The sequence below is a fragment of the Phaenicophaeus curvirostris genome, chromosome 23 (assembly GCF_032191515.1).
Source record: "Phaenicophaeus curvirostris isolate KB17595 chromosome 23, BPBGC_Pcur_1.0, whole genome shotgun sequence".
NCBI classification, from domain to species: domain Eukaryota; kingdom Metazoa; phylum Chordata; class Aves; order Cuculiformes; family Cuculidae; genus Phaenicophaeus; species Phaenicophaeus curvirostris.
Genome location: NC_091414.1, coordinates 2,089,671 through 2,105,201, shown reverse-complemented (window position 1 = coordinate 2,105,201; position 15,531 = coordinate 2,089,671). Strand labels below are relative to the sequence as shown.

Genomic DNA, 15,531 nt, shown 5'->3' with positions numbered 1-15,531 from the left:
GTTTGTGGAGCAACAGGGGTGGCACGGGCTGCTGCGAGAACAAGGTGACATTTCTTGTCTCCTTTCTCTTGCTTTGAGTGTGAGAATTTTTTTTTTCCCTTTCCCCAGTGCTTTCATTGTGTGCCAGGGGTTTTTAACACATCTGCTCGCCGACTGCCAGGGGAGCAGACACTCGCAGGGTTCGCGCGGCGGCGGTGAGCTCTGAAGCCATGCCAGCTCTCTCCATGCTGCGGCACAGCAGCGGGGTCGGGGCCCCGCTCCCCCAGAGCTGCCGAGCTCCGTCGCTCCTTCAGCATCTCTGGGGAGCAGAACGGCGTCACCGAACTCCCTGAAAGCTCTTAAATGAACTCTGCTGGCCTGGCTGATCCTGCTGGGCTTGGCTTCCCTGCACGGAGAGGCTGCAGTTGAACTCCAGACCATTCCAGGGGTTTGGAGCTGCATCCGATGGATGGCAGCCCAGCCGGCTGCGGCGCCCAGCTCAGGGTTGCGCCGCTGTGCCCGAGATCCAGCTGTGGTTCTAAGCAGGAGAATGCAGTGATGCTGTCCTGCATTGCACCCTGTGTCCGAGATCCAGCTGTGGTTCTAAGCAGGAGAATGCAGTGATGCTGTCCTGCATTGCACCCCGTGTCCGAGATCCAGCTGTGGTTCCAAGCAGGAGAACACAGTGATGCTGTCCTGCTTTGCACCCTGTGTCCGAGATCCAGCTGTGGTTCCAAGCAGGAGAACGCAGTGATGCTGTCCTGCATTGCACCCCGTGTCCGAGATCCAGCTGTGGTTCCAAGCAGGAGAACACAGTGATGCTGTCCTGCATTGCATCCTGTGTCCGAGGTCCAGCTGTGGTTCCAAGCAGGAGAACGCAGTGATGCTGTCCTGCTTTGCACCCTGTGTCTGAGATCCAGCTGTGGTTCCAAGCAGAAGAACACGGTGATGCTGTCCTGCATTGCACCCTGTGTCCGAGATCCAGCTGTGGTTCCAAGCAGGAGAACGCAGTGGTGCTATCCCACCAGGACCAGGAGGGGCTGAACACAGAAGATCCCAAAGCACCTCCCCGGCTCCAGGTGGGAAAAGAAGTGGCTCCTCAGGGGATTTCTGCTGGATATACTGGGGCAGCTCCCAGCCCCACGGAAGGATGAGCAGGTGACCCCCGGCTGTAGCCGTCACGGACCACGGACCAGCCAGCATGGGAGTGCCGCGCGGCTGCTCGTTGTGATTAATTATCGTTTCATAACGCAGGAGCTTTCAGGCATGAAAGAGCCTCTTCACAGACACGTCGCGCACACTTTATCCATCACACGAGACTCCAGATGTTTCCATTTTATTCTTATTAAATCACTGCCTGGAGAGCCTGGGTGACGTGAGGCCGCCTGCCCCGGTGCCGGGCACTGCCGCGAGGCATGGCAAAGCACCAAAGATGCCTTTTCCTGCACCAGAGATGCCTTTTCCTCGAGGGATGGATAGGTGTCCCTGGGGGTCTTGGGCCAGACTGTGCACCCGTTGTCCCCACAGCCCCTTGGGAGAGTGGAGCAGGTGGAACGACCCGTCTGGACCAAGGGAGAACGTGCAGGAGCTAAGCCCGTGCTTGGAGACGCCGGGTTACAGACAGCGACCTCAGCGGGGAGCGAGGGGGACTGGATTTCACATCAAAACTGCAGCCGGAGCCAAAGCAAATGGATCACCTTGTCCTCCTTTCCCTCTGGCTCTGGGTTCCCTCCAGCCTTGCGTATCTCCAAGGTCTCGCCGAAGGACAAGGGGCACGTTTGGAAATGCTGCGTAGTCCCAGCACGAGGGGCTGAGCCACCCCAGGGTGCTGCTCCCGTAACCGGAGCAGCATCCTTGAAAAAAAGCCCCTCGAGGGGAGGAGCAGGGGCGAATAAAGCCCAGGTGGGAGAAGAGAGAGCTAGAAAGGGAGGGAGTTGGATGCATGGAGGTCATACCAGGTAAGGAAAACAAATAAATAGCTGATTCAGGGGTTTGCTCTCCTCTTTTATTTAGCAGAAACTGTATTTTTACAGCTGTAATCCCTTAAAATGGGATTCTTTTTTCCCCTTAAACAAATCCTTGTAAAATAACGCTTCATAAAAGTAAATGTTCTTCTTCTCGACCTTGAAGACAGAGAAACAATAAAGGCGGTGAGGCCCCTCCTGGCACCGCCGAGGAGGCTGACGGTGACTGTCCCGCGTGTGTCCGTGCCCAGGAACCCAGACGTGGACTCGGATGATCCAAGAGGTCTTTTCCAACCTGGTGGTTCTGTGATTTGCTGTGTCTGCCTGCGTCCTCCCAGGCTCCATCACTGGCAGCAGAGCCGTCCCTGTCCCCTCCAGCCCTGAGCAGGGTGTGGGGACCACAAAGGTCTGGGATCTGTGGCATCTACTGGACATGAGGAGCACCAAGGTCCTGGTTCTGTGGCATCTACTGGACACGAGGAGCACCAAGGTCTTGGATCTGTGGCATCTACTGGACATGAGGAGCACCAAGGTCTTGGATTTGTGGCATCTACTGGACATGAGGAGCAGCAAGATCCTGGATCTGTGGCATCTACTGGACACGAGGAGCACCAAGGTCTTGGATCTGTGGCATCTACTGGACATGAGGAGCACCAAGGTCTTGGATTTGTGGCATCTACTGGACATGAGGAGCAGCAAGATCCTGGATCTGTGGCATCTACTGGGTAGGGGAGTGGTGGTCACAGTTTCCTCGGCACTGGAGACCTCCAACAACCTGCTGAGTACTTGGAGCATCATCAGCCATCCCACGCCTTTCCCTTTACTTAATTTGCTTTAATTTTATTTAAATCTGGGGACTTTTAGGGTGTTAATTTTATTTTTTTTTCTCCAGGCTGCAGTTTTGGTTGGTTTTGGTTTTTTCGGTTTTTTTTCACTGCTGCTTCAGCAAAAGCAATTCAGGAAATTCCAATCAAATCCCGGCGCGCAGCAGCCCTGCCCCTGCTCCCCAGCGGGAGAGGCAGAGCTTAATTCTCATTAATAGCCACCACGGGTCAATTATTGCGAGAAGGAGGAGAACCAGCAAAGCTCTTTGGTATCACATGTTGCTTAAGCTTCTGAAAATAAATGTTCTTTGCAGATCAATCCGTTTGCAGCTCCGCACGTGGAGCTGGCACAGAAAAAAAAAGTTGCTGGAGGAAAGGTGTATTTATAGAGGGTGTTTATTTTAAATAAACAGGTTATTAAGGCAGAGGGTGATGCTCCCAAGCGCTGCATGCTCTGCTGGGCTTTCCTGGCTGAGGGCTCCCATCTCTTGGGCTCTGAGTGAGGTCTCAGAGCTGAACCCTCAGAGCTGAGCCATGAACACAGTGAGTTTTGGGCTCTAACGTCATGGATTTGGGCCAGAATCCATTCGGGAGAGGCAGCTCCCACCCAGCTGCTCCAAGGCAGGTGGGAGCTCAGCACCGGTAGCCTGAGCCGCGCGCAGGAGCCACAGCAAGAGCTTTTATCAGAGAAGACCCTGCTCTCGAGAGATGTGACAGAATCACTGGGCTGGGTGTGCTGTGGTTTTCATCCTGCCTCTTTTTCCCCCTCAGGTTGGACTCGATGATCCGATGGGTCTTTTCCAACCTGATGATTCTATGATTCATCGTGCATCTCCCAGCAGGGTGTGTTGGGAAAGTTAATGCATTCAGGGCAACTGTGCTCCAGAAGAAGGCAAATTCTGGGGTGCCCTGCTCCCACCAGGATGCTCCCCAGGGTGCCGGCTCATCCTTGGGGGATGGAGGGTACAGGCAGGAGCTGTGGGTGCCCAGTCTCACTGTCGCTTTGTCCGCAGGAGCAGTGGGGAGCAGGATGCTGCCGGACGCCGCGGCGCTGCTGCTGGTGCTGGTGATGCTGGTTGGCCTTCGCTCGGCAGCCGGAGGCGGCGCGGTCGGCTACGCCCAAGTGAAGTACATGCAGCCCATGGTGAAGGGACCCCTGGGACCCCCCTTCCGCGAAGGCAAAGGGCAATACCTGGGTAAGGGACGCGCTCCGTGGCGGGGTCGGGGGACACGGCTGCCTGGGAGAGCTGTCGGCACGGCAGGAAGGAGCCACAGCGTCCTGCAGCCATCGGGGATGAGGGGGCTGCTGCCTAATCCAGCTTTGGCCAAGCTCAGAAGGGCCATTTAGGTCTCCTTAACCTATCACAGAAAGACAAGGATGGGCACAGAGAGGCTTGGAAGAAAAATAGAACCCTTGGCTCAGGCTGTGGCTGTGTGAGCACCTTTGGGCGCTGCGAGCTGCACAAAGGGGACACGACGAGCCCTTTGCTCCTCTCCCGTGTCTTTGCCGGTAGCTTTGAGGCTCAGTGCCTGGATCCTTGGCGCTCACCATCTCTCCCTTGTGCTGCTGTTAAACCTGAGCCGTGCCCGCAAGGCGTTTTCTGCTCCTTCACCTATTCCGTTTTCCCTTCTGCATTTCACACCAGCTGGGAAAAGAAAGAGGGCCAAGGCTGGAGCTGAGAACCAGCGAGGGGAGAGTGTAGCGACCAGAAACTCCACAGATCCCTCCCCACGGCGTGACACGTGCCGCACGGAGGGGAGGAGGCGCTGAGGCCATCGCTCTGCCCAGCCCCAGCCTTGCCCCAAGCTGCCCTGCTGGAAACTGGAGTTTCACAGGCACTGGAGGGTCCATCGGTGCCCGCACTTGGGAGTAATTAGATGAGTGTTAATTGCACACAAATTTAGGAAGTGCTCAGGAGCTTGAGGTCTGTGCAAGCAACAAGTGGCTGAGTTTCTCTGGTGCTTTTTGGCCCATCGGGGTGTCCCTTTGCCAAGCATCGTGACCTTCGCTGCACCCAGGGCAGCTCAGCATCTTCAGCTCAAGAGGGGATGGAGGGGAGGCTCTGAGTGTTTTCCTTGGTATCAAACACAGCAGTTCCCAGCTGCTGGATGGGCCAGGGCTGGGGTTTAGGTGCCCAGACCTGCCAGGTTAGTGCTTGGCTCTTGAGCAGAGCCCTTGAAGCCCTCCTTGTGGGTTTACGCAGACCTGGACCCTCCAGGAAGCTGAAGTCTTGGCTCTGGGAGGAGAAACTGGAGAAGGCTCGGCTGCCAGTGGCTGATTTACTGCTGGGCTGAATGGCTTATCAGGAGTTCAGCTCAGCACATGTCAGAAAACACAGCAAAACCTGGAGCCAATGCATGTTATGAACCCCCCCTCCCTGCCCCCTTCCCAGCTGTTGCAAAGCTGCTCCCTGAATCCCAGCCAGAGACGAAACCTTCCAGCGTAGCGCAGGAACGTTTCAGCTGCTGGTGGGACTGGATTCAAATATCTCCCTGCTGGTTTTCCTTTCCCCCACCGCCTTCTTCCTATGCATCAGAGCAGCTTGTGCTGTCTTATAACTGTGGCAGAGAGAGAAGTGAGTGTGCTGGGCTCTTCGCAAGGTGCGGTTTGGGTGTGAGCTTTGCAGGAGACACTGAGACAGGGTTAGAGTCACCTCCAGCAGCTGCATCCAGACAGGTTTGGATCTTTCCAGAGGAGACTCCAAGGTCTCCCTGGGCAGCTGGTTCCTCTGCTTCATCACCTGCACAGGAAAGAAGTTTTTCCACATGTCTGGGTGGAACTTCCTGGGCTCTAGTTTTTTGCCTAGTGCCCCTTGTCCTGTTGCTGGGCACTGCTGAGCAGAATCTGGCCCCGTCCTCCTGCCCTCAACCCATCAGATCAGCATTGATGGGATCCTGTCTCCGTCTGCCCCTCTCCAGGCTGGAAAGACCCAGGGCTCCCAGCCTCTTCTCCTAAGAGAGATGCTCCAGTGCCCTCCTCATCTCCTTGGCCCCAACTGGGTTCTCTCCAGTCGTTCCTTGTCTTTCTGGAGCTGGAGAGCCTGGAGCTTGACCTAGGACTCCAGCTGGATCCTCCTTCGAGCAGAGCAGAGAGGAAGGAGAATCCCCTTTACCCACTCGCCCCACTCTTCCCCATGTACCCCAGGATGCCCTTGGCCTTCTTGGCCACGAGGGCCCATTTCTGGCTCATGGTTGGCTTCTTGTCCACCAGAACTTCCAGGTCCTTCCCCACAGAGCCGTTTTCCAGCTGCACGGCCCCTCACCTGCACTGGTGCAGGGTGTTGTCGCTCCCCAGGCGCAGGACTCTGCACTTGACTTTGTTGAGCTTCATCAGGTTCCTCTCTGCCCAGCTCTCCAGCCTGTCCAGGTCTCACTGAACATCACTCACTGAACTTGCAGAACTCAGCTCTGTGCACAGCACTCTCTTAAAATCCCTGGGGAGGAGAGGATGGGCAGGGGGATGCAGGCAAGTGGACGTGGGCAGGGGGATGCAGACAAGTGGACGTGGGCAGGGGGATGCTGCAGCCTGAGTCCGTGGGGCTGTGCAGATGTGGCTGGGGGAGCCGGTGCCTCCTGCATCCCACTGAGCTCCCATCTCTGCTTAACCTCTAATTTGGCAAGGAAAATCCCTGCTGGCCTTCTGCCCTGCTCAGGGAGCTCAGCTGACTCGCCGCGACGGCACTGGGCCGTGCCGTGCCCCTGCGGGTCACTCCCAAGCTGGCGGGGAGCCGTGTGGGGCCCCCCAAGGCTGGGACCCCCCTGTAGGGCTCCCACCAGCCTGCATGTGCCAGTTAGTGAGACAGGGCTGGGTTCCTCGTGGTGCCAGACACCTTCTCTGACCCAAAACCAGCCTCCCCGGGGGCACCGAGGCAGCTCTGGGCAGGAGATGCTTCAAATCGCTGAAAGCATCGAGGCAGATATTTCCACAGTCGGGTTTTATTTTGGCTGGGTTAAAACCCCGTCTGCGCCAGGTAAAACCGCTGCTGGGTGCTGGCCGGGGCTCAGCAGTTCCCTGGGCAGCTTGGGACAGGGGTTTCTGCCCAGGGAGCAGTGGAGTTCAGCACAGAGGGTTCACCCCTGGGCAGCAGCTTCAGCGGTTGAAGTAAAGGAGCATTTTTCACCTCCCCAGCCTTGGGCAAGCTCTGTGGAAAGCCAAGCTCCAGCCTCTGCCTACTTAAGCTCTGCGTTCAGGGCTGCTGCTGCTCGGTTTTCCCCACAGACTTGTCCCACAGGGACCGTTGCTTCTGAAGAGACTCGGTCTTGCGATCCCTGCTTGCTGCAGTGGAAGACGGGATGAGAGATGCAGTAACACTGGTCCCACGCAGCGTCCCTCCGGGCCTGTGAAACTCGCTCTCACGAGACAGGGCTTGGCAGCAGCTCTGGAACGAGCCATGGAGGAGCCAACCTCTCCTCCGGGCAGTGTCGTCTGCTGACTGCTCACGGCCAGGAACCGCTTCCCATCTTGTTGCATCAATCCTTTGCTGGCCAGCCCACGCTGCTGGGTCCTTAAGCAGGACGAACACAGCTCCAGAGGGGCTGCAGCGTCTGCCTGGAGAGGTCCATGCTCCTCAGGAGGTGAAAAGCCCTGGGGTGCCCATGGCAGGGGCCATGCCTGCTCCTTCCCCTTCTCAGCTGGCTCTTTGCATGAGCATTCAGGGCAGCTTTGTCCATGCTTGGAGGGGAACGCATAACCCCATGCTGCTGCTGTGAAATGCAGAGCTCGGAGACATGCGTCTGTGGTAAGACATGGGCTTTTGAAACTGGATACCACTGGGGCTGCAATGTCCCAGTTTCTCCCCGCTAACGTCCCCGGTTTGGTTTTCCCGTCTGCTTTTTTGGCCGCCTCCAAGTTGGCAGCTCTCGCCTGGCGTTTCTCTTCGCTGCCTTGTGTGAGAGTGTGTGTGTGCTTTTTCCTTCCTTCGTGGGCTCAGCTGTAGATCCTTGTTCTGATTCCATGCAAAATGACCTAGAAAACTAATTCTTTTCAAACCATTGCAAGAAAGGGAAAAAAAAAAAAAAAAAAAGGCGGCGGGGGGGTGGGGGAAGAACACAGGGAGAAAACACATTGAAATAATTTTATGGAGAAACATTTTTTCCAGAATTCAAACCCCAGAAATCTGCCTCGGTGCAGCCTTTCCCATCTCCCATGCCTGCTTTCCCACACCGTTTTCTGGGGTAAGGAGCGGGAGGTTTGCAGAAATCCAGTGGCAATGTCATGACAGAGGAGTATTTCCTTAATCGAGACGCCCACTGACCTCTGTTAGAGCCTGGGACAGGGTCCAGGCTTTGATGTATCGATAAGCTCTGAACACATTTCCGCTACCCAAAGGAAAACAAGCAGGGACCAGGCTTGGAAACGAGCAGAGATGATTGTGGTGCGCAGGAAAGGTAAAGCTAACCTGATGTGCCAGGGATGGTGCTTGCTGCCGCTGTGGCAATTATTCTTTTTACATGGCTCAAATCTCCCCTGATCTTTTCTTGTTGACTGAGAAAATCGTGGTCGCAGATCCCGGTGCCCCAGGGGTCAGGCTGCTGCAGCCCTTGGGGACCCCCTGCCTCCTCCCCAGTGCCACCGCGGGGCTCACAGCCTCGTGCCATGGGCTGGAAGGGACCTTTACAGCCCATCCAGTCCAACCCCCTGCGGGAGCAGGGAGAGCTTTAACCACATCAGGTTGCTCCAAGCCCCATCCAACCTGACCTTGAACATCTCCGGGGATGGGGCCTCCGTTGCCAACCTGGGCCAGGGCCTCCCCATCCTCGGTGTAAAAATTTTCTTCCTTATATCCAGCCTGAATCTCCCCTCCTTTAGTTTCAAACCCCTTGGCTTGTCACAACACACCCTGCTAAATCTGTCCCCAGCTTCCCTGGAGCCCCTTTTAGCTCTAAGGTCTCCCCAGAGCTTTCTCATCGTGGTCTCATGGACGTACGACTGCCAAGTCATTTCCTTCATTTCCAGCTTCCCAAAAAAAAGAGTTGATCAGCTTTATTCTTTCTCCCCCATTCCTGGTGTCACCTGGGAAGTGACCCCCTGCCTAGGCTGGCCTCGAGGGGTCATTTACGCTCACGTCTGCGCTTTAAGCACTGAGCTGTGGTGGGCATGTAATCTGGCTCTCCTCAGCTTTGGAGTCTCTCAGCCCATTAGTTTCTTTCTTATATCCGTTTGCAAAAGACCTCTGTAAATTCCTTAAATGTCAAGTGGTTACGGCCTATTCCCAGCTGGGCTGACTCATTTGGACGAGGCTGAGGTTGCGTTGCCCTTGTAGCTATTGGCTTTGCCTCCATCCTCAGCGCTTTATTTCTTCTTGATGAGCTTTTCTCTGCCGTGCTGGACGCGGGAGCTGAGCCAGCGAGCACAGCGGGCATGTCTTAACCCATAGGAACCACCTCGTCGCTCTCTCAAGTACATGTTCAAGAGTTTTCTTTTTAATCCAAAAGGATTAAAGGTCTCCCGAGGGCCTGGACTCGAGGGATTATTCTCGGTCTTGGCTCACTCCATCACCGTCCTCTCGCCGAGCCCAGGCAGGAGGGACTGAATCCCACGGTGCTTTCGAGGCCACTGGGAAGTGAGGCAGCAGGAGGGTTGAATCCAGCTCCTAAAAAAAGCCCCACAGTAGGTGACTGCAGAACGCCGCTGCCAGAGCCGCTGGCACTCGCCGCTCTTGTTGACACGTTCTGTGGAAGGAAGGATGGAGTAAGGCTTGAATTAGCGCCCTGGGCTCCAGCCAGGGTCTCGCCTCAGGGTCTCGCCTGCTGATGTGGTGGCCCAGGAAGCCGCTTTGGCCACGTTTAAATAGAACCATTTCTAGAGAAGACCCCTCGTGGGCAGCACTGGAGCCCTTGGCTCTAACGCCCTGCGGGGATCCCGCAGCAGGCGCCTCCGTCCATCGTGGTAACGCTCCGTGTCTCCCCTCTCCGCAGACATGCCGCCGCTGCTGCCCATGGACCTCAAAGGGGAGCCAGGACCTCCAGGAAAGCCTGGACCACGCGGACCCCCCGGACCTCCCGGCTACCCAGGAAAACCGGGCACGGGAAAGCCAGGAATGCACGGCCAGCCTGGACCCGCCGGCCCCCCCGGCTTCTCGGGCATTGGGAAACCCGGCATCCCAGGGCTCCCTGGCAAGGCGGGTATGAAAGGGATGCCCGGAGCCAAGGGCGAGCCTGGCATGCGAGGAGAACAAGGGCCAAGAGGGCTGCCTGGCCCTCCAGGGCTTCCCGGGCCAGCCGGCATCTCCGTCAACGGGAAACCGGGACCCCAGGGCGGCCCCGGGCTGCCTGGATTTCGGGGTGAGCCTGGCCTGAAGGGAGAGCCGGGTCCCCGCGGGGAGCGAGGGATGAAGGGCGAGAACGGCGTGGGGAAGCCAGGGATACCGGGACCCCGGGGCAACGGCGGCCCTCCCGGCCCCGCGGGGCCCCCGGGACCCGTTGGCGTTGGAAAACCCGGCCTTGATGGCCAACCGGGCGCTCCGGGGAAGAAGGGCGACATGGGACCCCCGGGCGCGCCGGGCGTCGGCGGGGAGCCCGGCCCTGTGGGGCCACGGGGACCCCCCGGCATCGATGGGGTCGGGATCCCGGGCACCGCCGGGGTGCCAGGGATACAGGGTCCCACGGGGCCAAAGGGAGAGCCCGGCATCCGCGGTCTCCCTGGTTTGCCGGGCCCAACGGGCTACGGGAAGCCGGGCTTGCCTGGTCTAAAAGGAGATCGCGGGCAACCCGGGGCGCCGGGAGCCATTGGCGATAAGGGGGAACCCGGTGTTGATGGGGAGCCGGGAGAGCCGGGTCCTGCCGGCATCATCGGGCCTCCGGGCCTGCCGGGATCCATGGGTCTGCCGGGCAAGCACGGGCCACCCGGCCCCAAAGGGGACGTGGGGCCAAGCGGGCCCCCGGGAATGCCGGGAATACGTGGCGACCAGGGGCTGAACGGCTTCGTGGGGAAGCCGGGGGTGCCGGGAGAAAGGGGCTTGCCCGGCTCACAGGGACCCCCCGGCCCGACTGGTCCCAAAGGAGAACCAGGATTCATCGGCCTCCCGGGGGTGCCGGGCTCAACGGGCAACCCCGGGCCCAAAGGGGATGGCGGGATCCCGGGGCAGCCGGGGCTGCGGGGCCCGTCCGGCATCCCTGGCTTGCAAGGACCCGCGGGTCCCATGGGGCCTCAGGGGTTACCGGGGCTGAAAGGGGAGCCCGGGCTCCCGGGGGTTCCAGGCGAGGGGAAGACCGGTGAGCCCGGCATGGCCGGCCCCATTGGCCCCCCGGGAATGCCAGGAACGCCGGGGCTGAACGGGCCCCCGGGGCCCCCGGGTCCTCCCGGGCCACCGGGAGCGCCCGGGGTGTTGGACGAGACGGGCATCGCGGGGCTGCATCTGCCCGACGGAGGCGTGGAGGGCGCCGTGCTGGGTAACGGCAAACCGGGGAAACCGCAGTACGGCCGAGGAGAGCTCTCGGCCCGCATCGCGCCAGCCTTCACCGCCATCCTCACCTCCCCCTTCCCGGCGTCAGGCATGCCGGTCAAGTTTGACCGGACTTTGTATAACGGACACAACGGCTACAACCCCGTCACCGGGATATTCACCTGCCCCGTATCCGGCATCTACTACTTCGCCTACCACGTGCACGTCAAAGGGACTAACGTCTGGGTGGCTCTTTATAAGAACAACGTGCCAGCCACCTACACCTACGATGAGTACAAAAAGGGCTACCTGGACCAGGCCTCGGGCAGTGCCGTGCTTGAACTCAAGGAGAACGACCAAGTCTGGGTACAAATGCCCTCGGACCAGGCCAACGGGTTGTACTCCACGGAATACATCCACTCCTCCTTCTCCGGGTTCCTGCTTTGCCCCACATAACAGCTGTTGGGCGCGTTTCCTTTTCACCCACTTTAGCCATAAACTGTCTTTTTTTTTTTTTTTTGATAAAAAAAGTTTTTTAAAATTAATACAAAAAGGAAAAATCACTGGGAAGAACGCGCAAGCCGTTGTCATGGGACCTTGCTTCACGCTGTTTGATCCACGAGTCAAGAGCGTAACTGGAAAGGAGATCTCTATCTTTCTTTCTTTCTTTTTTAGGGGAGGGAGGGGAAAAACTTCCTCAGCAAAGCGTGTTTGGAATAAATTCTACCCTAGTGACTACATCAAACACAGGAAGGTGCTTGGGATGGCAAGGAGCTGGCTCTGCAGTAAACTGCTGCGATCCAGAGAGGGTCAGTGGAAGACTAGACCTTTCTGGAAGACTAGACCGTAATCAAGTGCCCTCGTTTCCCACGTTGAGTACTAGTTAAATAAATAGAGCTATTGGAATGGGTGGTGTATTTGCTAACCAGCACAGGGGCCCTAGGCACATAACACAAACCTGTACAGCAGCAGAGATCTGTGATGGATTGAGAAGTTTCCTTCCCCACCCATCGCACACCCCGGTTCCAGCCTCGCTGACGCCTGCTTGTTCAGCCTGGGCTTTGAGATGGTCTCTCGGATTCACTCCGGATTCAGTGTGGTTGGATTGATAACCATAAAAAGTGGAACACTTTGCATAAGCACCTTCTTAGAAGAAGTAAATATTATTTTTAACCCTTCTCCCCCAGCACCTTTAGGAATAAAACCATCCAGGCAGTGGTATCTGGGAGGATAGTTCCCAAGCCGATGAGGGCAGTGGGCTCCTGTGATGAACACCCATCCTCTCTCTCAGGTCCTAGGGCTCGTTCTCTCCTGTTTCCTTGCAGCCTGCAACCTTGCACGTTATTCCTTGACCCCACGGGGATGGCCCTGCAAGCCTGGCTCCCGGTGCTTCCCGCCTGGTTTAGTTGTGCTTTCCAAAAGTGCCACTTACGGACAACTCACTTTGACTGTCTCACTAGTTCGGGGGGTGTAAACTTTCGCATTGGGCTCCCCCTTTCTCTGGGGACCTTTTAATTAAGAAAAACTAGTGTTCGTTCTAACCTTTCCATTCAATCATTTTGCAACGGTGCTATAATCTACTTAACAATGGTATTTACAAGTCTAGTGCAATATGTACCTGTAAAAAAAGCACCATTCCGGGTGCTGGTATGTGACTTAGGTTAAGAAATAACCCATTTGTCTGTTGTTGCCGCTTTGTCTCACTAATGCTTGGAGCGTTATTGACCTGAATATGAGCTACGAGGTTCTAGGAAGCGGGTACCGACCACTCGGGTGGGAGCCCTTGAACCCTGTTGCTGCGCAGGTTTTTCTCGTGGTACAATAGGCATCGCCACGTGCGCTTTGAGTAAAGCAATTCTGCTCATCCCAGGCAAGCAGCACACTGCCGAAGGAATCCACGTGTCACGCTGCACGTCCCTCTGCAAAGGGACATCCCCGAGGAAACAGCAGCAGTTTGGTCACCAGCTGAGTGACTGGTATCCTTAAATTTTCCTAAAGCCTGTTCTATGGCCAAGGAAAAGAAAAGCAGCAGGAATGGGACTTGGGATAATTCCCCAGATGGAGCGTACAAGATACTGAAACTTCTCCTTTTCCATTTCTGTCTGGTTTTCGCCTTAAGCCTGTCTGTGTTTCTGCCTCTTGCCATCCAAGGCTTCCTTTGAAAAACAAACCTACCCCTGAAATTAGGAAGCACAAAAAAGAGAATTTACAGTTGGAAGGCGAGCGCTTCAGCTACTGCCCAGCTGGGGCTGGGCTGTCTCCCTCCCAGGGATTTTCTCCACATGGAGCTGCAAGTTTCATATGAAGACTAAACCTTCCCAAGCTAAAAAGCTGTCCCTGTGTTTCCAGTCCCACTGGCTGCTTTTAACGAGCGGTGGAGTCCAGTGGTGAGGCCCTGGTCCAGGTTGCCCAGGGAAGTCAAGGATTCTCCATCCCTGGAGGTGTTCAAGACCACGTTGGATGGGGCTCTGAGTAACCTGATCCGGTGGGAGGTGTCCCTGCCCATGGCAGGGGTGGAACTGGATGGGCTTGGAGGTCTCTTCCAACCCAACCCATTCCATGATTCTGATTCTATCTCCTAAAAGCAGCGGGGTGTCAGGGCCATTTGGGTTTAAGGGGACATTTCCCAGCAGGAACAGGACCCATACAAGAGTCCCTGATATTAAGAGCGGAAGGTCAGATGTTTTCTTCCAAGCCCCAGCTGGGGAGGAGGGTGCTGGGCTGGCCTTGAGTCTCCTTTCCGGAGGCGTCTTTCTCGTGGCGAACAGCAGTGAAGGGGAGCTGGTGCCAGGCAGGGCCGGGGCCGGCAGCGGGGTCCGTCCCGCCGTGTGTGCACACTACCTGCAGCAGGGCCAGGAGCTGCTCATGTCCCACGGGGTGGAAGCTTTGTCCTGTTACTCAGCAAAGCGACTTATTTATACTGTCTTCTAACCTACGTTCCGTTTCTTTTCGTTCTGTTTCGTTTTAGTCGAAACTTCCTTGTTCTAGCTGGCAAAACGCGATGACAAAATTACTCACTATAACCACACCGAGACACTAACTTGTTCAAAGCTGTAGATATCGTTTCGCGATTTCACTTTCCCTTCATGTGCAGAGCATAACCCATAATCAACCTTCCGCAGCTATATAACCTGTTACATTTACACAGCAATTGAAAGGCAGAGGTATTACACGCACATAGATTTAGGCTAGAGAATAAAACGATGCACAGGGTGAGGGAGGCTGTTCACTAAACCGGACGCTGTCAGGAAGGAGTATTGAGTACGTGACATTCGCCAGCAGAGAGCGTCATTTTCTGTCGTGTGTGTGAGCGCATGGGATTTTGGTTTCAATCACAATAATAAAAGGTTGGGTTGGATGAAGTATGTCTATTTTTAATTATGAAAACTGCATTACAACGTGCATTTTTATATACAAATTCTTACTATTTTTTTTAAATTTGCCTCTAGTATCTCCATTTCTAACCTAGTATATAGAGGGGTTTAGTTTTGTAAATACTTATTACATGCACTGTCTGTCATAGTAACAGTTGGTTTAAAATGCACTCTTTTTGTGATCAGAAACTGGCCTTCTCTTCAGAACTAAAACTGCAGTACTTGATTGTATTGACAAAACATCAATAAAACTTACTGTATAAAGGTGGGCTCAGCTGTGCCTTTGTCCTGTTAGCGCTGGGCTTGCTCAGCCCAGCTCGTGAGACCATTCAAACAGAGCCTTGCACTGTTTTTTCTTTCACAAATTCAGCTCAGATTTGCTCGCTAACGAATGTTCTTACAAAAGAAGGTGTTGCGTGGTTCTTAAGGACAAGATTCCTGTCTCCAGAAGTTCATATTTAAAAAGCAGATGAAATTCAGACCCTTCCAACCTGACAATTATTCATTTGAGGAATTCAGGTCGAAGTGTTGGGGATTCCCTTTCCCTTCTGTGTTTTTGCCATACACAACCTCACCTGTGGCCAATCTCTGCATCCCAAGCAGCAAATCATCTTCAAAGGTGAAAAGTAAAAAGACTAAAAAGAAGAAAACGTTTTCCCACTTGGTCTCTTACCTGGAAGAGGAGACGCGAATGCGACCAGCAAAGGAATGGGACCATTCCGATGAGCCTGCCTGGCAAAGGAAGAGTCTCTTGAGCAAACCTGCCTACAATGCTCGTGATGGATGCTCCCAACACCCCCTTCTCCTGGGCTTCTACAAACCTCAGCCATCCCGTACCCCTCACAGGGGTTTTCACAACAGATTTCTAGTGCTAAAACTCAACCCGAATGAAGAGCTGCACACACGATGTCTCTAAACACCAAACAGCTTCCATTCAGCTTTCTACAGAAGACCTCAAGCAGCTGTAACAGGAGTTTCAGATTGAGTCTTAAAGTGAAGTGTAAGG

At 55.6% G+C, this 15,531-nt stretch overlaps 2 protein-coding genes across 2 annotated transcripts in view; both read left to right on the top strand.

The window, feature by feature from the left end:
- COL8A2 (collagen type VIII alpha 2 chain) overlaps positions 1 to 12,020 on the top strand; it is a 33,188-nt gene extending 21,168 nt beyond the window's left edge. The window contains exons 2-3 of the mRNA XM_069875304.1: positions 3,781 to 3,963; positions 9,686 to 12,020. Of these exons, the coding sequence (XP_069731405.1) occupies positions 3,798 to 3,963; positions 9,686 to 11,607 (2,088 nt within the window). The 5' untranslated portion in view covers positions 3,781 to 3,797 and the 3' untranslated portion in view covers positions 11,608 to 12,020. The remainder of the gene's footprint in view (positions 1 to 3,780; positions 3,964 to 9,685) is intronic.
- The window catches only part of C23H1orf216 (chromosome 23 C1orf216 homolog), a 281,686-nt gene that overhangs the window by 126,163 nt on the left and 139,992 nt on the right, over positions 1 to 15,531 (top strand). The window lies entirely within an intron of this gene.